General features: G+C 39.9%; 2 protein-coding genes and 1 long non-coding RNA gene across 3 annotated transcripts; all 3 read right to left on the reverse strand.

Annotated features, from left to right (window-relative positions):
* Nucleotides 1-9,057: 9,057 nt before the first annotated feature.
* LOC132625201 (uncharacterized) lies at nucleotides 9,058-11,293 on the reverse strand. Its single transcript, XR_009576696.1, has 3 exons — nucleotides 11,130-11,293; nucleotides 10,177-10,242; nucleotides 9,058-9,258 (listed from the first exon to the last, which is right to left on the reverse strand). It is a non-coding gene; the product is annotated as an uncharacterized LOC132625201 (long non-coding RNA).
* An 825-nt stretch (nucleotides 11,294-12,118) lies between these two features.
* On the reverse strand, nucleotides 12,119-14,441 carry LOC132622862 (probable F-box protein At4g22030). Its single transcript, XM_060337535.1, has one exon. The coding sequence runs from the start codon at nucleotides 13,813-13,815 to the stop codon at nucleotides 12,529-12,531; it is 1,287 nt and encodes a 428-aa protein (XP_060193518.1). The 5' UTR covers nucleotides 13,816-14,441; the 3' UTR covers nucleotides 12,119-12,528.
* Nucleotides 14,442-16,104: 1,663 nt separating this feature from the next.
* LOC132623023 (probable F-box protein At4g22030) lies at nucleotides 16,105-17,656 on the reverse strand. The gene has a single exon (XM_060337721.1). The coding sequence runs from the start codon at nucleotides 17,531-17,533 to the stop codon at nucleotides 16,259-16,261; it is 1,275 nt and encodes a 424-aa protein (XP_060193704.1). The 5' UTR covers nucleotides 17,534-17,656; the 3' UTR covers nucleotides 16,105-16,258.
* Nucleotides 17,657-19,227: the final 1,571 nt, after the last annotated feature.

The raw sequence follows: 19,227 nt of genomic DNA on the forward strand, positions 1-19,227 counted from the left end.
TAAATAAATAAATACTCCTACTTTAGAAGATTACAAGGAGTATATGATGTTATAATTTCAATGCTCGATATTAGACTATTTCCAGGGATCTATCATTTGACAGGTAAAAGTGTAACTCGTCCAACTTACTTATTTTTTGGCAGGCTGGGGGAGTGGCATATTCTTAATGTATATAACTCAATTAACCGTCCAAAAGGTTGGATTAACTTGTACTGAATTAGTATTCCAAATCAATTGATAAGTATCTTTTGTCAAAAAAAAAAAAAGAATTAAAAAAAATATAAACAAATTAATGATCCGATTTTAATTATTAGAACATAATTATACTTTCTTCAATAATAAGTTATATTTTTAACAGCTTATAATCGTATTGTAAACTATTTAAAATTTTTAAAAATAATAAAGTAGTAACAAGACTAATTTAAGTTGAGCGAGTTTGAACTATATATGAGCGGCTTCTTAATTCATATTAACATGAAAGTGTTTTTGTCACGACCCAACCCCGTAGGCCGTGACTAGTGCCCGATCTGGGCACCCGAACCCATCTATCAAATATTATCTCAAATTCTATCAACTCATTCTAGTATATGGCGGAAGCCGACAAGACTTTATTTCAAATTTAGGTAATTTCCAGAAAATTTCGGCAGAGTTTCCTTTGTTTTACGGACTATCCAATATACCCTGCACGCAGAAAATACCAACAAGAGCCACACAGGGCTAACCAAGCAATATATAAACATATGCGGACCGGCCGCCTCGGCGTATAGGATCGCCCAAACAACATATGCGGACCGGCCGCCTCGGCGTATGGGATCGCCCAAACGACATGTACATACATCCATACAGAAAGACCCTAACCCACAAACATGTCCACAGACCTCTAAACAGACCGACAGAATCATATGACGGGATAGGGCCCCGCCGTACCCATGAACGAATATATACAAATGCACTAATAAATATATATACCAAAAGTATAAGCTCCGGAAAGAGAGGAGCACTCCGAATAGCAGAAAGGGTGTCCTAAACAGGTGGATCACCAGGCTGTGTGTCTGTACCTGCGGGCATGAAACGCAGCCCCCGGAGAAGGGGGTCAGTACGAAATATGTACTGAGTATGCAAAGCAGAAGGTACAGAAATAAATCTGAATAATAATCGAATCAGATATATAGAAAATAATACATATCAAAATGTTTATTTCCAAAGTATAAATTATGCATAGGGCACTGGAAAATGTGGTCGCCCGCCTGTCGATGGCGCCACAACACAGCATAACACCAGAAAGTTTCAAATCTCCGAATCCCCGTCACACATCACAACACAACATAACGCCAAACACAGCATAACGCCAAACATAAGTGGAACCCGGCCCTCGAGCGAGGAGCACGGTGAACCATAAACACAGCATAACACCGGAATGTATCAAAAAGCGCACGACAACCGAACCGGCCCAGGAACCGGCGAACGATATCATAGTAGGCACGAGCGGAGTAGTGAGGAATCATATGCATAAAATCATTATTATAAATCCGAAGGATAAGTAAAATAGTCATATTCGAAATTGGAATGATAATTATCACTTTTTGATTCAAAGTTGTCGAATTTACATAAAGGGCGTCGCGGGACCCACGGACGAGTATAGACCCGAACTGAGCCCGCCTATGAAAAACATACCCATTATACATCAAGCAAATGCCTATAAAAATTATTGGAGCGATCTGAGCCTCTATGCGAAAAATATGGCATTCAGAGATTACAAAATTCCTTAAAGTGAACATTTTCTATGCGAATTTCGGAAAGCGATTACTTCAAATACATCATGGTTCATATTTCATAAAAACATATATAAGAGTGCCAAAGAATATATATATATATGGATCATAACATGCTCGGATCTCGAATTTGGAATTCCCTTAAAGCTCTAATCTAGCCTATGTGAAACTAAGGCATGCCAAAAGAAGGAAGGTTGCTTTACATACCTCAAACGCTCTCCAATATGATCCAACTCAAGCTAAGTCCAAACTATGATTCGGGCTGCCCACGATCTAAAAATAAGCCATAAAATGCCAAACATTAGCTAAAAGACTCTTTGGGCATTAAATTCCAATTTCGCCCTTAATTCTACAGAAATTTGGGCAGCATTTCCCCTGTAAATAGGCTACCCCGAGAATTTAACTCGCTCAAAATCAACAACAACAACCACAATAACCAACCTAGTAACATTGACAACCAATCCGAAAGACAAAATACAATAATCGCTTTCTTTTCCATTTTTCGACAACTTACATAAATTCAATTCGACGACTTACCTTCAAGCCAAAATCGACGCTTATACATTCAATCATCAACCCGAATCCTTACCAAAAATATTCAAGGGCATTCTAAGCAATTCATACCACATCTCCAACAACCCGAATTTTTTTTCCAAGCTGGCCGAAAACAACCCCAACCGAGACAGCCCTTTTTAATTTTTTTTTTCCTTCATTTCCAAATCATGGTTTGTATCCTCAAATTACATTCTAACAATGCTATCTCATCAATATACCAATTACAATAAATATACAATAACCTCCAAAAACAGTCCGCACATTAACAACATCATTTCGAGTCAACAAACATTCATTTCCAACATAAGATTCATAGCGACGGCGATTAAAACATTAAGCGACGTTCCTTCGTTCATCGTCATATAATGTGACCCATTTCAATCAACACTATATATACACATATATGGATGATTCTCAATTGTTCTTCACCTTACAATGATCCCAATCAACTAACTAAACATTAATTCATAATTTCAATCACAACACAACAACACCCATCACACGACCCACTTCCAATCATACTATATTTCATGATTTCCAACCACTATAAGATACTACAACATGAATATAACCTTCATAACACAAAAACATAATGAATGCTTACCTTCCTTCTTCAACTTTCCAATAGCCTAGGGTTTCCAAAAGATGAAAATAATGGGTTGATCGCTCCAACGATGCTTCCACGCTACTTAGGGACCTCAATATAGTGGGTTTACATCAATGGAATAATTTTAGAGGAGCTAAAAAGATGATCTTGTTTTTCTCTCCTCTTATCCGTGAGGTTGGAGTTGTTGTTCTCCTCCTTCTTAATTTTTATTCTAAGTGTAGAAATGAAGAGAAATGACTTAGAGGTCATATTTTTAAGTTCCCACTAAAATATCTCCATGTCCCTATGGTCCACACATGTGTTGGACCAATTAAATTTGGCCACACAATGTGGGGACCCCTTTAAATTCACACGGCCACATGGCCCTTTTTGCACAAGATTTTTAATCCCAATTTTATGAATTGTGGTCCCAATTTTTCCTAAGTGTTCAATGCCATCAATTTCATATATAATTTGTGTCTCAAAATAAAATCAAATGGTCAAAAGTCCCGACTTCAAATCTCGGAATAATCTTGGCCTTAAATTATCATAGTTAATCCGGGTTGTTCCAATGTATAAAAATACGGGACGTAACATCCTCCCCCCCTTAAGAACATTCGTCCTCGAATGTTGGATTAATGCTACGGATCTTACTCAAATTCGGGGGAGTTTCTTTTATAGCCATCATATACGAATGATTCACAAATCAATATAGTCAAACATAGAAATTGGATTACCTGAAGGTACTGGAAATAGGTGAGGATACTTTTTCTTCATCTGCTCCTCAGCTTCCCAGGTCATTTCCTCTCGGTTATTATTCCGCCACAGCACTTTAACAGAAGCCATATCTTTGTTCCGCAACCTTTTTACCTGGCGATCCAATATGTCTATAGGCTGCTCCTCATAAGATAGCTCCTCGGTGACCTGAATATCATCTACAGGAAAGACTCTGGAAGGGTCACCAATACACTTACGAAGCATAGAAACATGAAATACCGGGTGTACCGCTCCCAAGTCAGCTGGCAAATCCAATTCGTAGGCCACCTTGCCTATTTTGCGAATAATCAGATAGGGCCCAATATATCTCGGACTGAGCTTTCCTTTCTTTCCAAATCGCATAACACCTTTCATCGGTGACACTTTCAGGAACACCCAATCGCCAATCTGAAACTCTAACGGTCGACGTCGCTTATCGGCATAAGATTTCTGTCGGCTCTGGGCTGCCAACAATCTTTCTCGAATAAGTTTCACCTTATCCACGGCCTGCTGGACCACATCTGGGCCAATCAACTCAGTCTCCCCAACATCAAACCAACCGATCGGTGATCTACACTTCCTGCCATACAAAGCCTCATATGGTGCCATCTGAATACTGGAGTGGTAGCTGTTATTATACGCAAACTCAACAAGCGGTAAATGGTCGTCCCAGCTACCCCTGAAATCAATAACACAGGCACGCAACATATCTTCCAATGTCTGAATAGTGCGCTCGGCCTGTCCGTCGGACTGGGGATGGAAGGTTGTACTCAGGCTCACCTGGGTCCCCAATCCCTCCTGAAACGATCTCCAGAACTTAGCTGTAAACTGGGCACCTCTATCGGAAATAACAGACACAGGAACTCCATTAAGTCGTACAATCTCCCTGACATAAAGCCTGGCATAATCCTCAGCTGAATAGATGGTCCGAACTGGAAGAAAATGGGCTGATTTCGTCAGCCGATCAACAATAACCCAAATAGAATCATACCTCCGTGGAGTGCGAGGTAGACCTGTAATAAAGTCCATATTAATGATCTCCCACTTCCACGTCGGTATCTCCATCTCCTGCAATAGCCCACCGGGCTTCTGGTGCTCAATCTTAACCTGCTGGCAATTTGGACATTGAGCAACGAACTCTGCTATATCTCTTTTCATACCGTCCCACCAATATAGGCATCTGATATCATGGTACATCTTCGTCGACCCTGGGTGAACAGAATATCGGGCGTAATGTGCCTCGCCCATAACCTGTCGCCGCAACCCTGCAACGTCAGGTACACACAATCTGCCTCTGTGAAATAACACTCCATTAGGTGAAATCTCAAACGGAGTCTTCTCCTGTGCCAGCGCTGCGTCTCTGTACTTTGCCAGAATAGGATCCTCATACTGATGCCGCTTAATATCTTCTGTAATAGAGGACTCAGCAATACCTCGAACAGAAACCCCAACATCTCCAGAATCAGCCAAGCGAACTCCAAGACTAGCCAACTGATGAATATCGCGAACCATTTCTTTACTCTCTGATGGCACGTCTGCTAGGCTGCCCATAGACTTGCGGCTGAGTGCATCCGCCACAACATTAGCTTTCCCAGGATGGTAGAGAATGTCAACATCATAATCTTTCAGCAACTCTAACCACCTCCGCTGCCGCAAGTTCAGCTCCTTTTGCCTAAAGATGTAATGAAGGCTCTTATGATCTGTATAAATGTCAACGTGAACCCCATATAAATAATGTCTCCACATCTTCAAAGCATGAATGACCGCGGCCAGCTCCAAATCGTGAGTAGGATAATTCTTTTCATGTTTTCTGAGCTGCCGGGAAGCATAAGCTATCACCCTGCCGTGCTGCATCAACACACATCCCAAACCAATACCAGAGGCATCACAATAAATCACATACCCATCTGGACCCTCCGGAAGAGTCAGGACTGGAGCCGTAGTCAACTTCTCTTTCAGCAACTGGAAGCTACGCTCGCAAGCATTTGACCACTGAAACTTAGCTCCCTTCTGAGTCAGCCTTGTCAAAGGCGCTGAAATGGAAGCAAACTTCTCCACGAATCTCCGATAATAACCAGCCAATCCCAGAAAGCTACGCACCTCTGTCGGCGTCGTAGGTCTAGGCCAATTCTTTTCGGCCTCGATCTTCTAGGTATCCACCCGGACGCCATCAGCCCCAATAATATGTCCCAGAAATACCATTGAAGATAACCAGAATTCACACTTAGAAAATTTAGCATATAATTCCTGGTGCCGAAGTGTGCCAAGTACCGTCCTCAAATGGTCCGCATGCTCTGCCTCTGACCGAGAATAAACCAGAATATCATCGATAAATACGATCACAAACATATCCAAGAATGGTCTGAATACCCGATTCATCAGGTCCATAAATACTGTTGGGGAATTTGTCAGCCCAAAAGACATAACTCTGAACTCATAGTGCCCATATCGGGTCCTGAATGCTGTCTTGGGAATATCAGCCTCTCGTACCCGTACCTGATGGTAACCCGATCGCAGGTCTATCTTCGAGAAGTACCTGGCACCCTGCAGCTGATCAAACAAATCATCAATCCTGGGGAGGGGATATTTATTCTTGATGGTTACCTTATTCAACTGTCGATAATCAATGCACATCCGCAGCGAGCCGTCTTTCTTCCTCACAAATAATATCGGAGCTCCCCAGGGTGACGCACTAGGCCGAATGAAACCCTTCTCCAATAAATCTCTCAGTTGCTCTTTCAATTCTTTCAATTCTGCAGGTGCCATTCTGTACGGAGGAATAGAGATAGGCTGAGTGTCTGGCAACAGATCAATAGCAAAATCTATCTCCCGTTCGGGAGGAAGACCCGGAAGCTCATCTGGGAATACATCTACAAATTCATTAACCGCTGGGACTGACTGAAGAGTCGGTGCCTCTGCCTCTAAATCATGAACACGGACCAGATGATAAATATACCCCTTTCTGATCATTTTCTCAGCCTTGAGGTATGAAATAAACTTACCCCTCGGCGATACTGTATTACCTGCCCACTCTATAACTGGCTCCCCTGGGAATTGGAATCGGACTATCTTCTTTTGACAATCAACATTAGCATAGCAAGAAGCTAGCCAATCCATACCCATAATCACGTCAAACTCGATCATATCTAACTCTACCAAATCCGCCTTAGTGCAGCGACCATAGATAATCACGGAACAATCTCTATAAATCTGACTGGCTATAACAGAATCCCCTACTAGTGTAGCTACCTCAAAAGGCTCTATCGGTTCGGATTCTATCCCAATTTTATCAGCAACGAGTGGAGATATAAATGATAATGTAGAACCAGGATCAATCAATGCATACACATCACGAGAGAAAACCAGTAATATACCTGTGACGACATTAGGCGAAGCCTCCTGGTCCTGTCTGCTGGCTAAGGCATAAATGCGGTTCGAAGGACCGCTAGAACCCGAAGCTCCGCCACGACCCCTGCCGCGGCCTGCTGGTGCTGGAGTACCTCGCCCCGCAGGGCGCATCGCCACCGAGGCTGAAGATGAACCACCAGCTGACCCGGTAGACTGAGCTGAACTGCCTGTACCACCTCTAGCCGGACAGTCTCTCATCTGATGGCCCTGACGGCCGCACACAAAGCATGCACCCGTAGCTCGGAAACACTCTCCCGGGTGCTGTCTCCCACAGTAGGAACACAAAGGTCTAGGTGGCCTCATCTGACTGCTGGAACCTCTGTCCAACTGTGAACCTGAAGCCCTGGAGCTCGGGCCTGCCCCTAAATATCCGGCACCCTCATATCTCCTGCCGGTAAACTGTGGGGGTGTACCCCGGCCTGACGGAGGAGGATGTCTGCCTGACTGCTGCTGCTGAGGCTGTCCGCCTCGAGAATCTCCAGAATAACCTGTGAATCTGGCCCTCTTGGGCGGCCTCCTGTCCCGATCTCTGCTAGAATAATCAGCTCTATGTCGGTCCTCCATACCCAGGGCATAAGCCTGTAGTCGGGCAATATCCATGTCTGCCTGCAATGCCACCGCCATACAGCCATCAATCAAATAGCGGTCTAACCCCATCACGTATCTGTGCATCCGATCGGCCATATCTGCTACTATGGCAGGTGCATACCGGGCCAAAGAATCAAACTCCATATTATACTCACGGACGCTCCGACCCCTCTGCTGCAGATGCAAAAATCGGTCAACCCGCGCCCGCCGTAACTCTGGGGGCAAAAAGTGGTGAGTGAAAGCAGTCACGAACTCGTCCCAAGTAGCTGGGGTAGCACCCTCACCCCTGGATAGCTCCCAGGACTCATACCAGTGAGCAGCAACATCCCGTAGTCTATGCGAAGCCAACTCAACAGACTCAGTCTCTGAAGCCCTGACCAAATCTAGTGAGCGCCGCATCCCCCGAATAAAGTCATGGGGGTCCTCGTCGGGCTTAGACCCGTAAAACTCTGGAGGGCCACATAATAGAAACTCTCGAACCCTCAGGCTGTCACGCCTATCGTCATCATCATCATCTCTCCGCCCGCGTCTGCGAGCCTGTCCCGCTACAAGAGTGGCCAATAACTGCACAGCCTCTCTCAGTGTCCTGTCCTCCGCCCCTGGCTGAGGAGCTGGAGGCGCGGGAGCTGGAGCCCCTGGAGCTAATGGTGAAGCTGCTCCAGACTCCGCTGACGATGAAGACGTAGCAGAGTCGGCTGGCCGGGACGTAATATCACGCATCATCTGAGCAAGGGTCCGAGTATCCTTCTGAGCCCGGCTGGTCTCTCCTACTACGCCCTTTTTCTTCTGGGCGGCCGTCGCCTTTTTCGGAGGCATCACTGAAAGAAAAACAACAACAGATCAGAACAGAATCATCCTAATAGCACAGCTCTATCGCACGATCTAAGATTCAAAGAAAGGAAACATCCTAAATGTCCTGTAGCTTCCTGTTTATAGATGTGGTGCACAACACACCGATAAACAAGACTCTACTAGACACGGTCTGTAGACATTCCGAGGACAAACCGCTCTGATACCACTTCCGTCACGACCCAACCCCGTAGGCCGTGACTAGTGCCCGATCTGGGCACCCGAACCCATCTATCAAATATTATCTCAAATTCTATCAACTCATTCTAGTATATGGCGGAAGCCGACAAGACTTTATTTCAAATTTAGGTAATTTCTAGAAAATTTCGGCAGAGTTTCCTTTGTTTTACGGACTATCCAATATACCCTGCACGCAGAAAATACCAACAAGAGCCACACAGGGCTAACCAAGCAATATATAAACATATCCGGACCGGCCGCCTCGGCGTATAGGATCGCCCAAACAACATATGCGGACCGGCCGCCTCGGCGTATGGGATCGCCCAAATGACATGTACATACATCCATACAGAAAGACCCTAACCCACAAACATGTCCACAGACCTCTAAACAGACCGACAGAATCATATGACGGGACAGGGCCCCGCCGTACCCATGAACGAATATATACAAATGCACTAATAAATATATATACCAAAAGTATAAGCTCCGGAAAGAGAGGAGCACTCCGAATAGCAGAAAGGGTGTCCTAAACAGGTGGATCACCAGGCTGTGCGTCTGTACCTGCGGGCATGAAACGCAGCCCCCGGAGAAGGGGGTCAGTACGAAATATGTACTGAGTATGCAAAGCAGAAGGTACAGAAATAAATCTGAATAATAATCGAATCAGATATATAGAAAATAATACATATCAAAATGTTTATTTCCAAAGTATAAATTATGCATAGGGCACTGGAAAATGTGGTCGCCCGCCTGTCGATGGCGCCACAACACAGCATAACACCAGAACGTTTCAAATCTCCGAATCCCCGACACACATCACAACACAGCATAATGCCAAACACAGCATAACGCCAAACATAAGTGGAACCCGGCCCTCGAGCGAGGAGCACGGTGAACCATAAACACAGCATAACACCGGAATGTATCAAAAAGCGCACGACAACAGAACCGGCCCAGGAACCTGGCGAACGATATCATAGTAGGCACGAGCGGAGTAGTGAGGAATCATATGCATAAAATCATTATTATAAATCCGAAGGATAAGTAAAATAGTCATATTCGAAATCGGAATGATAATTATCACTTTTTGATTCAAAGTTGTCGAATTTACATAAAGGGCGTCGCGGGACCCACGGACGAGTATAGACCCGAACTGAGCCCGCCTATGAAAAACATACCCATTATACATCAAGAAAACTCCTATAAAAATTATTGGAGCGATCCGAGCCTCTATGCGAAAAATATGGCATTCAGAGATTACAAAATTCCTTAAAGTGAACATTTTCTATGCGAATTTCGGAAAGCGATTACTTCAAATACATCATGGTTCATATTTCATAAAAACATATATAAGAGTGCCAAAGAATATATATATGGATCATAACATGCTCGGATCTCGAATTTGGAATTCCCTTAAAGCTCTAATCTAGCCTATGTGAAACTAAGGCATGCCAAAAGAAGGAAGGTTGCTTTACATACCTCAAACGCTCTCCAATATGATCCAACTCAAGCTAAGTCCAAACTATGATTCGGGCTGCCCACGATCTAAAAATAAGCCATAAAATGCCAAACATTAGCTAAAAGACTCTTTGGGCATTAAATTCCAATTTCGCCCTTAATTCTACAGAAATTTGGGCAGCATTTCCCCTGTAAATAGGCTACCCCGAGAATTTAACTCGCTCAAAATCAACAACAACAACCACAATAACCAACCTAGTAACATTGACAACCAATCCGAAAGACAAAATACAATAATCGCTTTCTTTTCCATTTTTCGACAACTTACATAAATTCAATTCGACGACTTACCTTCAAGCCAAAATCGACGCTTATACATTCAATCATCAACTCGAATCCTTACCAAAAATATTCAAGGGCATTCTAAGCAATTCATACCACATTTCCAACAACCCGAATTGTTTTTCCAAGCTGGCCGAAAACAGCCCCAACCGAGACAGCCCTTTTTAATTTTTTTTTTTCCTTCATTTCCAAATCATGGTTTGTATCCTCAAATTACATTCTAACAATGCTATCTCATCAATATACCAATTACAATAAATATACAATAACCTCCAAAAACAGTCCGCACATTAACAACATCATTTCGAGTCAACAAACATTCATTTCCAACATAAGATTCATAGCGACGGCGATTAAAACATTAAGCGACGTTCCTTCGTTCATCGTCATATAATGTGACCCATTTCAATCAACACTATATATACACATATATGGATGATTCTCAATTGTTCTTCACCTTACAATGATCCCAATCAACTAACTAAACATTAATTCATAATTTCAATCACAACACAACAACACCCATCACACGACCCACTTCCAATCATACTATATTTCATGATTTCCAACCACTATAAGATACTACAACATGAATATAACCTTCATAACACAAAAACATAATGAATGCTTACCTTCCTTCTTCAACTTTCCAATAGCCTAGGGTTTCCAAAAGATGAAAATAATGGGTTGATCGCTCCAACGATGCTTCCACGCTACTTAGGGACCTCAATATAGTGGGTTTACATCAATGGAATAATTTTAGAGGAGCTAAAAAGATGATCTTGTTTTTCTCTCCTCTTAGCTGTGAGGTTGGAGTTGTTGTTCTCCTCCTTCTTCATTTTTATTCTAAGTGTAGAAATGAAGAGAAATGACTTAGAGGTCATATTTTTAAGTTCCCACTAAAATATCTCCATGTCCCTATGGTCCACACATGTGTTGGACCAATTAAATTTGGCCACACAATGTGGGGACCCCTTTAAATTCACACGGCCACATGGCCCTTTTTGCACAAGATTTTTAATCCCAATTTTATGAATTGTGGTCCCAATTTTCCCTAAGTGTTCAATGCCATCAATTTCATATATAATTTGTGTCTCAAAATAAAATCAAATGGTCAAAAGTCCCGACTTCAAATTCCGGAATAATCTTGGCCTTAAATTATCATAGTTAATCCGGGTTGTTCCAATGTATAAAAATACGGGACGTAACAGTTTTGTTCTCCAAATTCCTCTCTATGCAGGCAGATGCAAAAAAAATCCCTTAAAAGAATGTATGTCAAGCTAAGAGGGGATTTCCTTAAGGTACTTTAAGGAAGGCAAGTGAAACAATTTTGGTTCTCATAGGTGGATCTTCATCAGGAGGCAACCTCAAATAAGCTTATATATACTAGAGATAAACTTGCTCATTGAGGTATAGTTGACAATTTGACATGTTGTCCCTGGGATCGAACCTAGGACGCTAGAGACAATTTTGAACACCCTGGACCGCTTGAGCTAACCTTTTATATTTGTTCAGAGTGTTCAAAAGTTAATTTATGAACATAAACACAAAAAATTTACCTATATATATATATATATATATATATATATTGTAATTTCCGCCCCTGGTCCAGTGTACCATATTGAAGTTGAGAGCACTTCACTTTTTTTTTTTTTTTTTCAAGTGTGAGTTGTCTTCAAGCATCTTCTGGAACAAGATCCTAATTCAGTGGCAGGGAGTTCAAAAGTATGCAAGGGAGTGGCAACAAATACTGCAGTGGGCTGTAATTCATAGTAAACGGCAATATCAAAGTTCACAGGTGCAACAGTTTATCGAGTGACAATAAGAGATAATTAGCTAGATTAAAGGCAAGAAATATTGAAATATTTCATTCCCAGTAGAGTCAAAACATAAATATGAATCAAGCAAGTTGAAATTTGCAACTTGCAAGTACTTGGCCTTATAAGCAGTTACAATTGAATAAAAGAATGAGTTAGTCCTACTCGCATAAACAATGATATGTACTGCATTTTCTCGATGTGAATAACTACTCTAAAAAAGCTTGCTCGCAAACTCATCTAAATCTTCTGCTTTACATGAAGAAGAAGCAGCAAGATCTCTCAGGTCTGATAAGCTCCTTCCTAACTTCAGTGCCAACTTCATTTCAAACACCTCACCATTTTCTCTTCTATCCATTTCTGTTTCTGTCAAGTTAGATTCAATAGATTCTTGCATGTACTGGAAGAAACCAGCATTGCTCCTATACATCTCGAATACCATTCCAACTTGTCCCCCATGCTCTACTGTATTAACTACAGTTGCCAAAGCGCCACCAACAATTCCAAGCATGGCTGCCCAAGATCCATGAGTAGAATGACCTGCCAATGCTGAGCCAACTGCTGCTAGGCCTGTGAGCCAAGGACCAGATATGGCTAAAAACTTGTTCATTTTTAAGGCCTTTTCCCCCAGTCTAATATATTCTTCTTGGTCTTTTTTTCCTAACACTCCCATTATTTCTTTCATTTCCTCTTCCAATTTACCGTTCCATCCATTCCAATCGTTTCCATTGTCAGTGGCCCTTTTGGGCTGTCTTCGACGTTGTTGAGGCCACCAAACAGCTGGCTCAACAGTAGATGGAAATTTCTCTAGCATTACACCAAGAAGAGGAAGGGGGTATGCCTTGTCAAGAGCCAATACTTTGTCCATAGCTGCTTTGACATCAATAGCAGAAGGATGACCCATTGATAAAGTTGTTTCTATTTGGTTATGGAGATCTTGAAAAAGCCTTGTTGCATTTCTTTGTTCTTCAGCAAGTTGGGATGGTTGAATTTGGTTCATGGTCACCAACATGGCAGTAGCAGCCAAATACATCAAAGTGGATGACATTTTTAGTCCCAAAATAGGATCACCACTGCTAGCTGCAATTCCAACCATTGTAGCAGCAGCTAGAGTTATGCCATTAATTGATGTCAAAAGCATATTGTTCCACTGGCTTCTCTGCTCTCCTATATTTCTATGCATCTCCACTCTATCTGCAATTGCCTCCTTGATCGCGTAAAGCTTCTCGATAATCAAAGGATCACTTCTTCTTGAAGGGCTAAATTGTTTCTCAATTGGGCTGCTGCTGCTGGTGCTTATGGTTGAACACCCACTAATCAACTCTTGTTGCTGCCCTGGTCTCGCTCGTCTTTGAATCTTTGGAAGGGAGATTTTAAGTTTCTGATTATTTGGAATATTAATACTCGCTCTAATCAATCCTCTTCTACAACTGCAAGATGATGTTGAGGGAACAGAATTACATGAAATCAAGAAACTTGAAGATTGGAGAATGATTGCCATCTTTTTTTGTTCTTCAACGGGATGTTAATTAACTGATGATATCTATGATTGGAATAGGAAGAGGAGAAACCAAACGTTGAGTTTAGATTATTATGATTGTTATGGTAAAGAAGACAGGACATGGGATATATATATAGAGGGACACTAGTTGACAATTATTGAAATAGTATTATGATTTGACTGAAAACAATAGGTAATACCGTAATAATAGCAAGTTATTCAATGTTTGAATTGAATGGGTACATGGCCAAGACCATTTCTTATGTTTGTTTAATTTGCTCTATTAGTTTTTGAAAATGTTTTGGGTATATTACGTTTTGGCTACTTGCACGTACTCTTATTGACTTTCAAAACGTAGGAAAATTTTATGGGGTTTTGAAATTTGAATCAGCCATCCAAAACTATACCTCTGCCAATTTATTTATTTATTTTAAATTTTTATTTTTCAACTCTCGTGTCCAGTTGTATCTTTCATGCATGATACTATTTGTCATAAATAACCATTATATTTCTTCTATTATTGGATATAAATATTAATCACATTTCTTAAAAGTAAATACTCCCTCTGTTTCAAAATGTTTGTCTTACTTTCCTTTTTTGTCCGTTTAAAAAGAATATATTTTTTCTTTTTTGACAACTCTTTTATTCAAACTTTTCACGTGACATGTTTAAGACCACAAAATTAAAAGGGCATTTTTGTACATTCTACACATCTTTAATTAACAATCATAAGATTCAAAAGTTTTCTTTATTTTTTTGAACTCCGTGCCAAGTCAAAATCAGACAAACATTTTAGAATGGAAGGAGTATGATTGTTGTGACTTGTGTATATACTTTTGAGTGGGTTCACTGCATTGACGAGTTGCTTACAAGCAAGAAATAATAATGAATCGGAGAGAGAAAAAAATATACAGTTACATACGTATGTTTTAGCTTACATTTTAAATTGGTATCACATTATAAACAAACGCGAGACATTAGACATCTGTTCTCGGATATATTATATATTATCCACGCTGTTTTAAACATTCAACATGCATGCTTTTCTTTTTGCATGATTAAATTATTACCTCAACCTGTGTTCCAAAGTGCTGAGATGAAATTTAGCTCATACAGAATATCAAAATTAATATACTCCAGTCATTAGAATCGGCCAAAAATGGGAAGCATGTGGAAGGCGTATTTATAATTCTCTAAGTTGTTTCTAATAGAAGCCTTTTTCTACAATCACGTGGATTTCAATTTTGCGAGATTTTTGGAACTTTTGGATATTGTAGTTTTAGATATTCATATAGTATAAATAAATAAATAAATAAATACTCCTACTTTAGAAGATACCAAGGAGTATATGATGTTATAAGTTCAATGCTCGATATTAGACTATTTCCAGGGATCTATCATTTGATAGGTAAAAAGTGTAACTCGTCCAACTTATTTACTTTTTGGCAGGCTAGGGGAGTGGCATATTCTTAATGTATATAACTCAATTAACCGTCCAAAAGGTTGGATTAACTTTTACTGAATTAGTATTCCAAATCAATTGATAAGTATCTTTTGTCAGAAAGAAAAAAAAAAGAATAAAAATAAATAGATAAACAAATTAATGATCCGATTTTAATTAGTAGAACATAATTATACTTTCTTCAATAATAAGTTATATTTTTAACAGCTTATAATCGTATTGTAAACGATTTAAAAATAAAATAAAGTAGTAACTAAAAACTGATTAAAGTTGAGCGAGTTGAACTATATATGAGCGGCTTCTTAATTCATATCAACATGAAAGAGTGTTTTGTTCTCCAAATTCCTCTCTATGCAGGCAGATGCAAAAAAAATCCATTAAAAGAATGTATGTCAAAGCTAAGAGGGGATTTCCTTAAGGCACCTTAAGGAAGGCTTGTGTAACAATTTTTGTTCTCATAAGTGGATCTTCATCATGAGGCAACTTCAAATAAGCTTTTATATACTAGAGATAAACTTGCTCATTGGGGTATAGTTGACAATCTGACATGTCCAGTGTACCATATTGTAGTTGAGAGCACTTCACTTTATTTTATTTTTTTCCAAGTGTGAGTTGTCTTCAAGCATCTTCTGGAACAAGATCCTAATTCAGTGGCAGGGAGTTCAAAAGTATGCAAGGGAGTGGCAACAAATACTGCAGTGGGCTGTAATTCATAGTAAATGGCAATATCAAAGTTCACAGGTGCAACAGTTTATCGAGTGACAATAGGAGATAATTAGCTATAAAGGCAAGAAATATTGAAATATTTCATTCCCAGTAGAGTCAAAACATAAATATGAATCAAGCAAGTTGAAATTTGCAACTTGCAAGTACTTGGCCTTATAAGCGGTTACAATTGAATAAAAGAATGAGTTAGTCCTACTCGCGTAAACAATGATATGTACTGCATTTTGTCGATGCGTTATACTGTGAATAACTACTCTAAAAAAGCTTGCTGGCAAACTCATCTAAATCTTCTGCTTTACATGAAGAAGAAGCAGCAAGATCTCTCAGGTCTGATAAGCTCCTTCCTAACTTCAGTGCCAACTTCATTTCAAACACCTCACCATTTTCTCTTCTATCCCTTTCTGTTTCTGTCAAGTTAGATTCAATAGATTCCTGCATGTACTGGAAGAAACCAGCGTTGCTTCTATACATCTCGAATACCATTCCCACTTGTCCACCATGCTCTACTGTGTTAACTACACTTGCCAATGCGCCACCGACAATGCCAAGCATGGCTGCCCAAGATCCATGAGTAGAAGGACCTGCTAATGCAGAGCCAACTGCCGCTAGGCCTGTGAGCAAAGGACCAGATATGGCTAAAAACTTGTTCAATTTCAAGGCCTTCTCCCCTAGCCTAATATATTCTTCTTGGTCTTTTTTACCTAACACTCCCGTTATTTCTTTCATTTCCTCTTCCAATTTACCGTTCCATCCATTCCAATCGTTTCCATTGTCAGTGTCCCTTTTGGGGTGTCTTCGACGTTGTTGAGGCCACCAAACAGCCGGCTCAACAGTAGATGGAAATTTCTCTAGCATTACACCAAGAAGAGGAAGGGGGTATGCCTTGTCAAGAGCCAATACTTTGTCCATAGCTGCTTTGACATCAATAGCAGAAGGATGCCCGATTGATAAAGTTGTTTCTATTTGGTTATAGAGATCTTGAAAAAGCCTTATTGCATTTCTTTGTTCTTCAGCAAGTTGGGATGGTTGAATTTGGTTCATGGTGACCAACATGGCAGTAGCAGCCAAATACATCAAAGTGGATGACATTTTTAGTCCCAAAATAGGATCACCACTGCTAGCTGCAATTCCAACCATTGTAGCAGCAGCTAGTGTAATCCCATTAACAGATGTCAAAAGCATATTGTTCCACTGGCTTCTCTGTTCTCCAATATTTCTATGCATCTCCACTCTATCTGCAATTGCCTCCTTGATTGCGTAAAGCTTCTCGATAACCAAAGGATCAATTCTTTTTGACGGACTAAATTGTTTCTCAATTGGGCTGCTGCTGGTTGATAACACACTAATAAACTCTTGTTCCTGCACTGATCTAGCTCGACTTTGAAGCCTGGGAAGGGAGATGTTAAATGTCTGATTATTTGGAATATTAATATTCGCTCTTATCAGTCCTCTTCTACAACTGCAACATGATGTTGAAGGAACAGAATTATATGAATTCAAGAAACTTGAAGATTGGAGCATTATTGCCATCTTTTTTGTTCTTTAATTGGAAAATAAGGGATGTTACTTAATGATCTATGATTGGCAAACAAAGAGGAGAAACCAAAAGTTGAGTGGGGATTATGATTATTATGGTAAAGAAGACAGGACACGGGACGTATATATAGGGAGAATAGTTGACAACTTGACATCCTAAATAAGATTTGACTGGAAAAAATAAAGGGCAATAGTAGTGAATTATTCAAAGCTTGAATTGAATGGGTACATGGCTAAGACTATTTCTAATTTGCCTTAGCCCTTTGGCTGATTGTACTTACTCTTATTGACTTTCAAAAATATATAGGAAAACTTTTGTGGGTTTTTGAAATTTGAAACGGCCAACCAATATTATACTTAAACCCTTGATCAACTCTTAATCCTTGTGTCCAATTATATAGTATTTCATGCTTGATGAAGCTTGGCGTAAATAATCATCATCATGTTCTTCCCATCATTGTATAATTAAGGTAAGTCAAGAGACGTGTGTCATGTATTTGTACATAAATTTTCAACGCTTAATCATGATTCATTAATATACGTCCTCACCTCATGAAATCAATCAATTATAGTAAATTTATATAATTTGATGTAAACATAGGTGAGTATTTATTCACCAAACATTAGCTATCGGTTCTCGATAAAATAGATCAAGCTTATTGATAATAAAATCCATAATGCCCTTTTGTGCTGCAAAGTGATGAGAAAAATAAACTCTACTCTCTTCGTCCACTTTTACTTGTCTTGTATTGACTTGATACACCCCTTAAAAGAGCCATAAATAGAATGACAATTTTACTAGATAACTCCTAATTATTACTAAGTCATCTAATGGTTGAAATCAATAAAACATACTTTAAAAGTTGTGTAGCGAGTAAGAATTCTTTGAACTTTCTAACCCAATAATTAATAATAAGAGTAAATCAAACTGAACAGGTAAAAATGGACAACTATTTCTAATATGCAGAACAAGTAAAAATGAACGGAGGGAGGGAGTATTGTGTAAGACTTTAGTAAATGTATTTGCGTGCGCAAAAATTTCCTCAACTAACACGAAGTAGCCATACTGAATTTTTTTTTTGTAGCCATACTGAATTACTTTCATAAATGATCCGAAAATGAAAGCATGTGGAAAGGCGTGTTAACAATTCCCTGTGTTGTTTTTTCTAAGACTTAAAGCTTTGTATATTCAATCACGTGTACTGTAGAGATTTTTGGAACTTTAGGGTACTGTAGTTTTGAAAAATTCAAATAAATCCAAAATTTCCTACTTTAGAAGACAACAACGAGTATATGACAAATATGATGATATAATTTCAGTACTTTTTTTCCGACATATAATCTGTACTCGTCAATTCAAATTTCGAGGGATATGAATATATATAATGAGAAAATTCATTCCGTCCAATATACTTAAAATATTTCAAAGATCAGAGAAAATTTCATACCAGCCAGCCACTGTTGAAATCCTAAAGCTCATCAGCTTTTACTATTCTTGAAAGTTGTATATATACATACACACACCTCGTGTTTAATTCTGATCTCTACTAGTACCACATACTCGCTTTCCAATAAATCGAACTTACTCAGCCTTTGGTTCACTTCTAAAATGGGTACAAGGCCACAATTAGTTCAATTATAACATGCGCAGCATATTTCTGAAATGGCAATAAGTGGTAACATGGTGT

This window comes from Lycium barbarum, chromosome 12 (assembly GCF_019175385.1).
Source record: "Lycium barbarum isolate Lr01 chromosome 12, ASM1917538v2, whole genome shotgun sequence".
Taxonomy (NCBI): Eukaryota; Viridiplantae; Streptophyta; class Magnoliopsida; order Solanales; family Solanaceae; genus Lycium; species Lycium barbarum.

Coding starts and splice junctions, on each gene's coding strand:
- LOC132622862 (XM_060337535.1), bottom strand. CDS start 13,815: ATGGCAATCATTCTCCAATCTTCAAGTTTCTTGATTTCATGTAATTCT.
- LOC132623023 (XM_060337721.1), bottom strand. CDS start 17,533: ATGGCAATAATGCTCCAATCTTCAAGTTTCTTGAATTCATATAATTCT.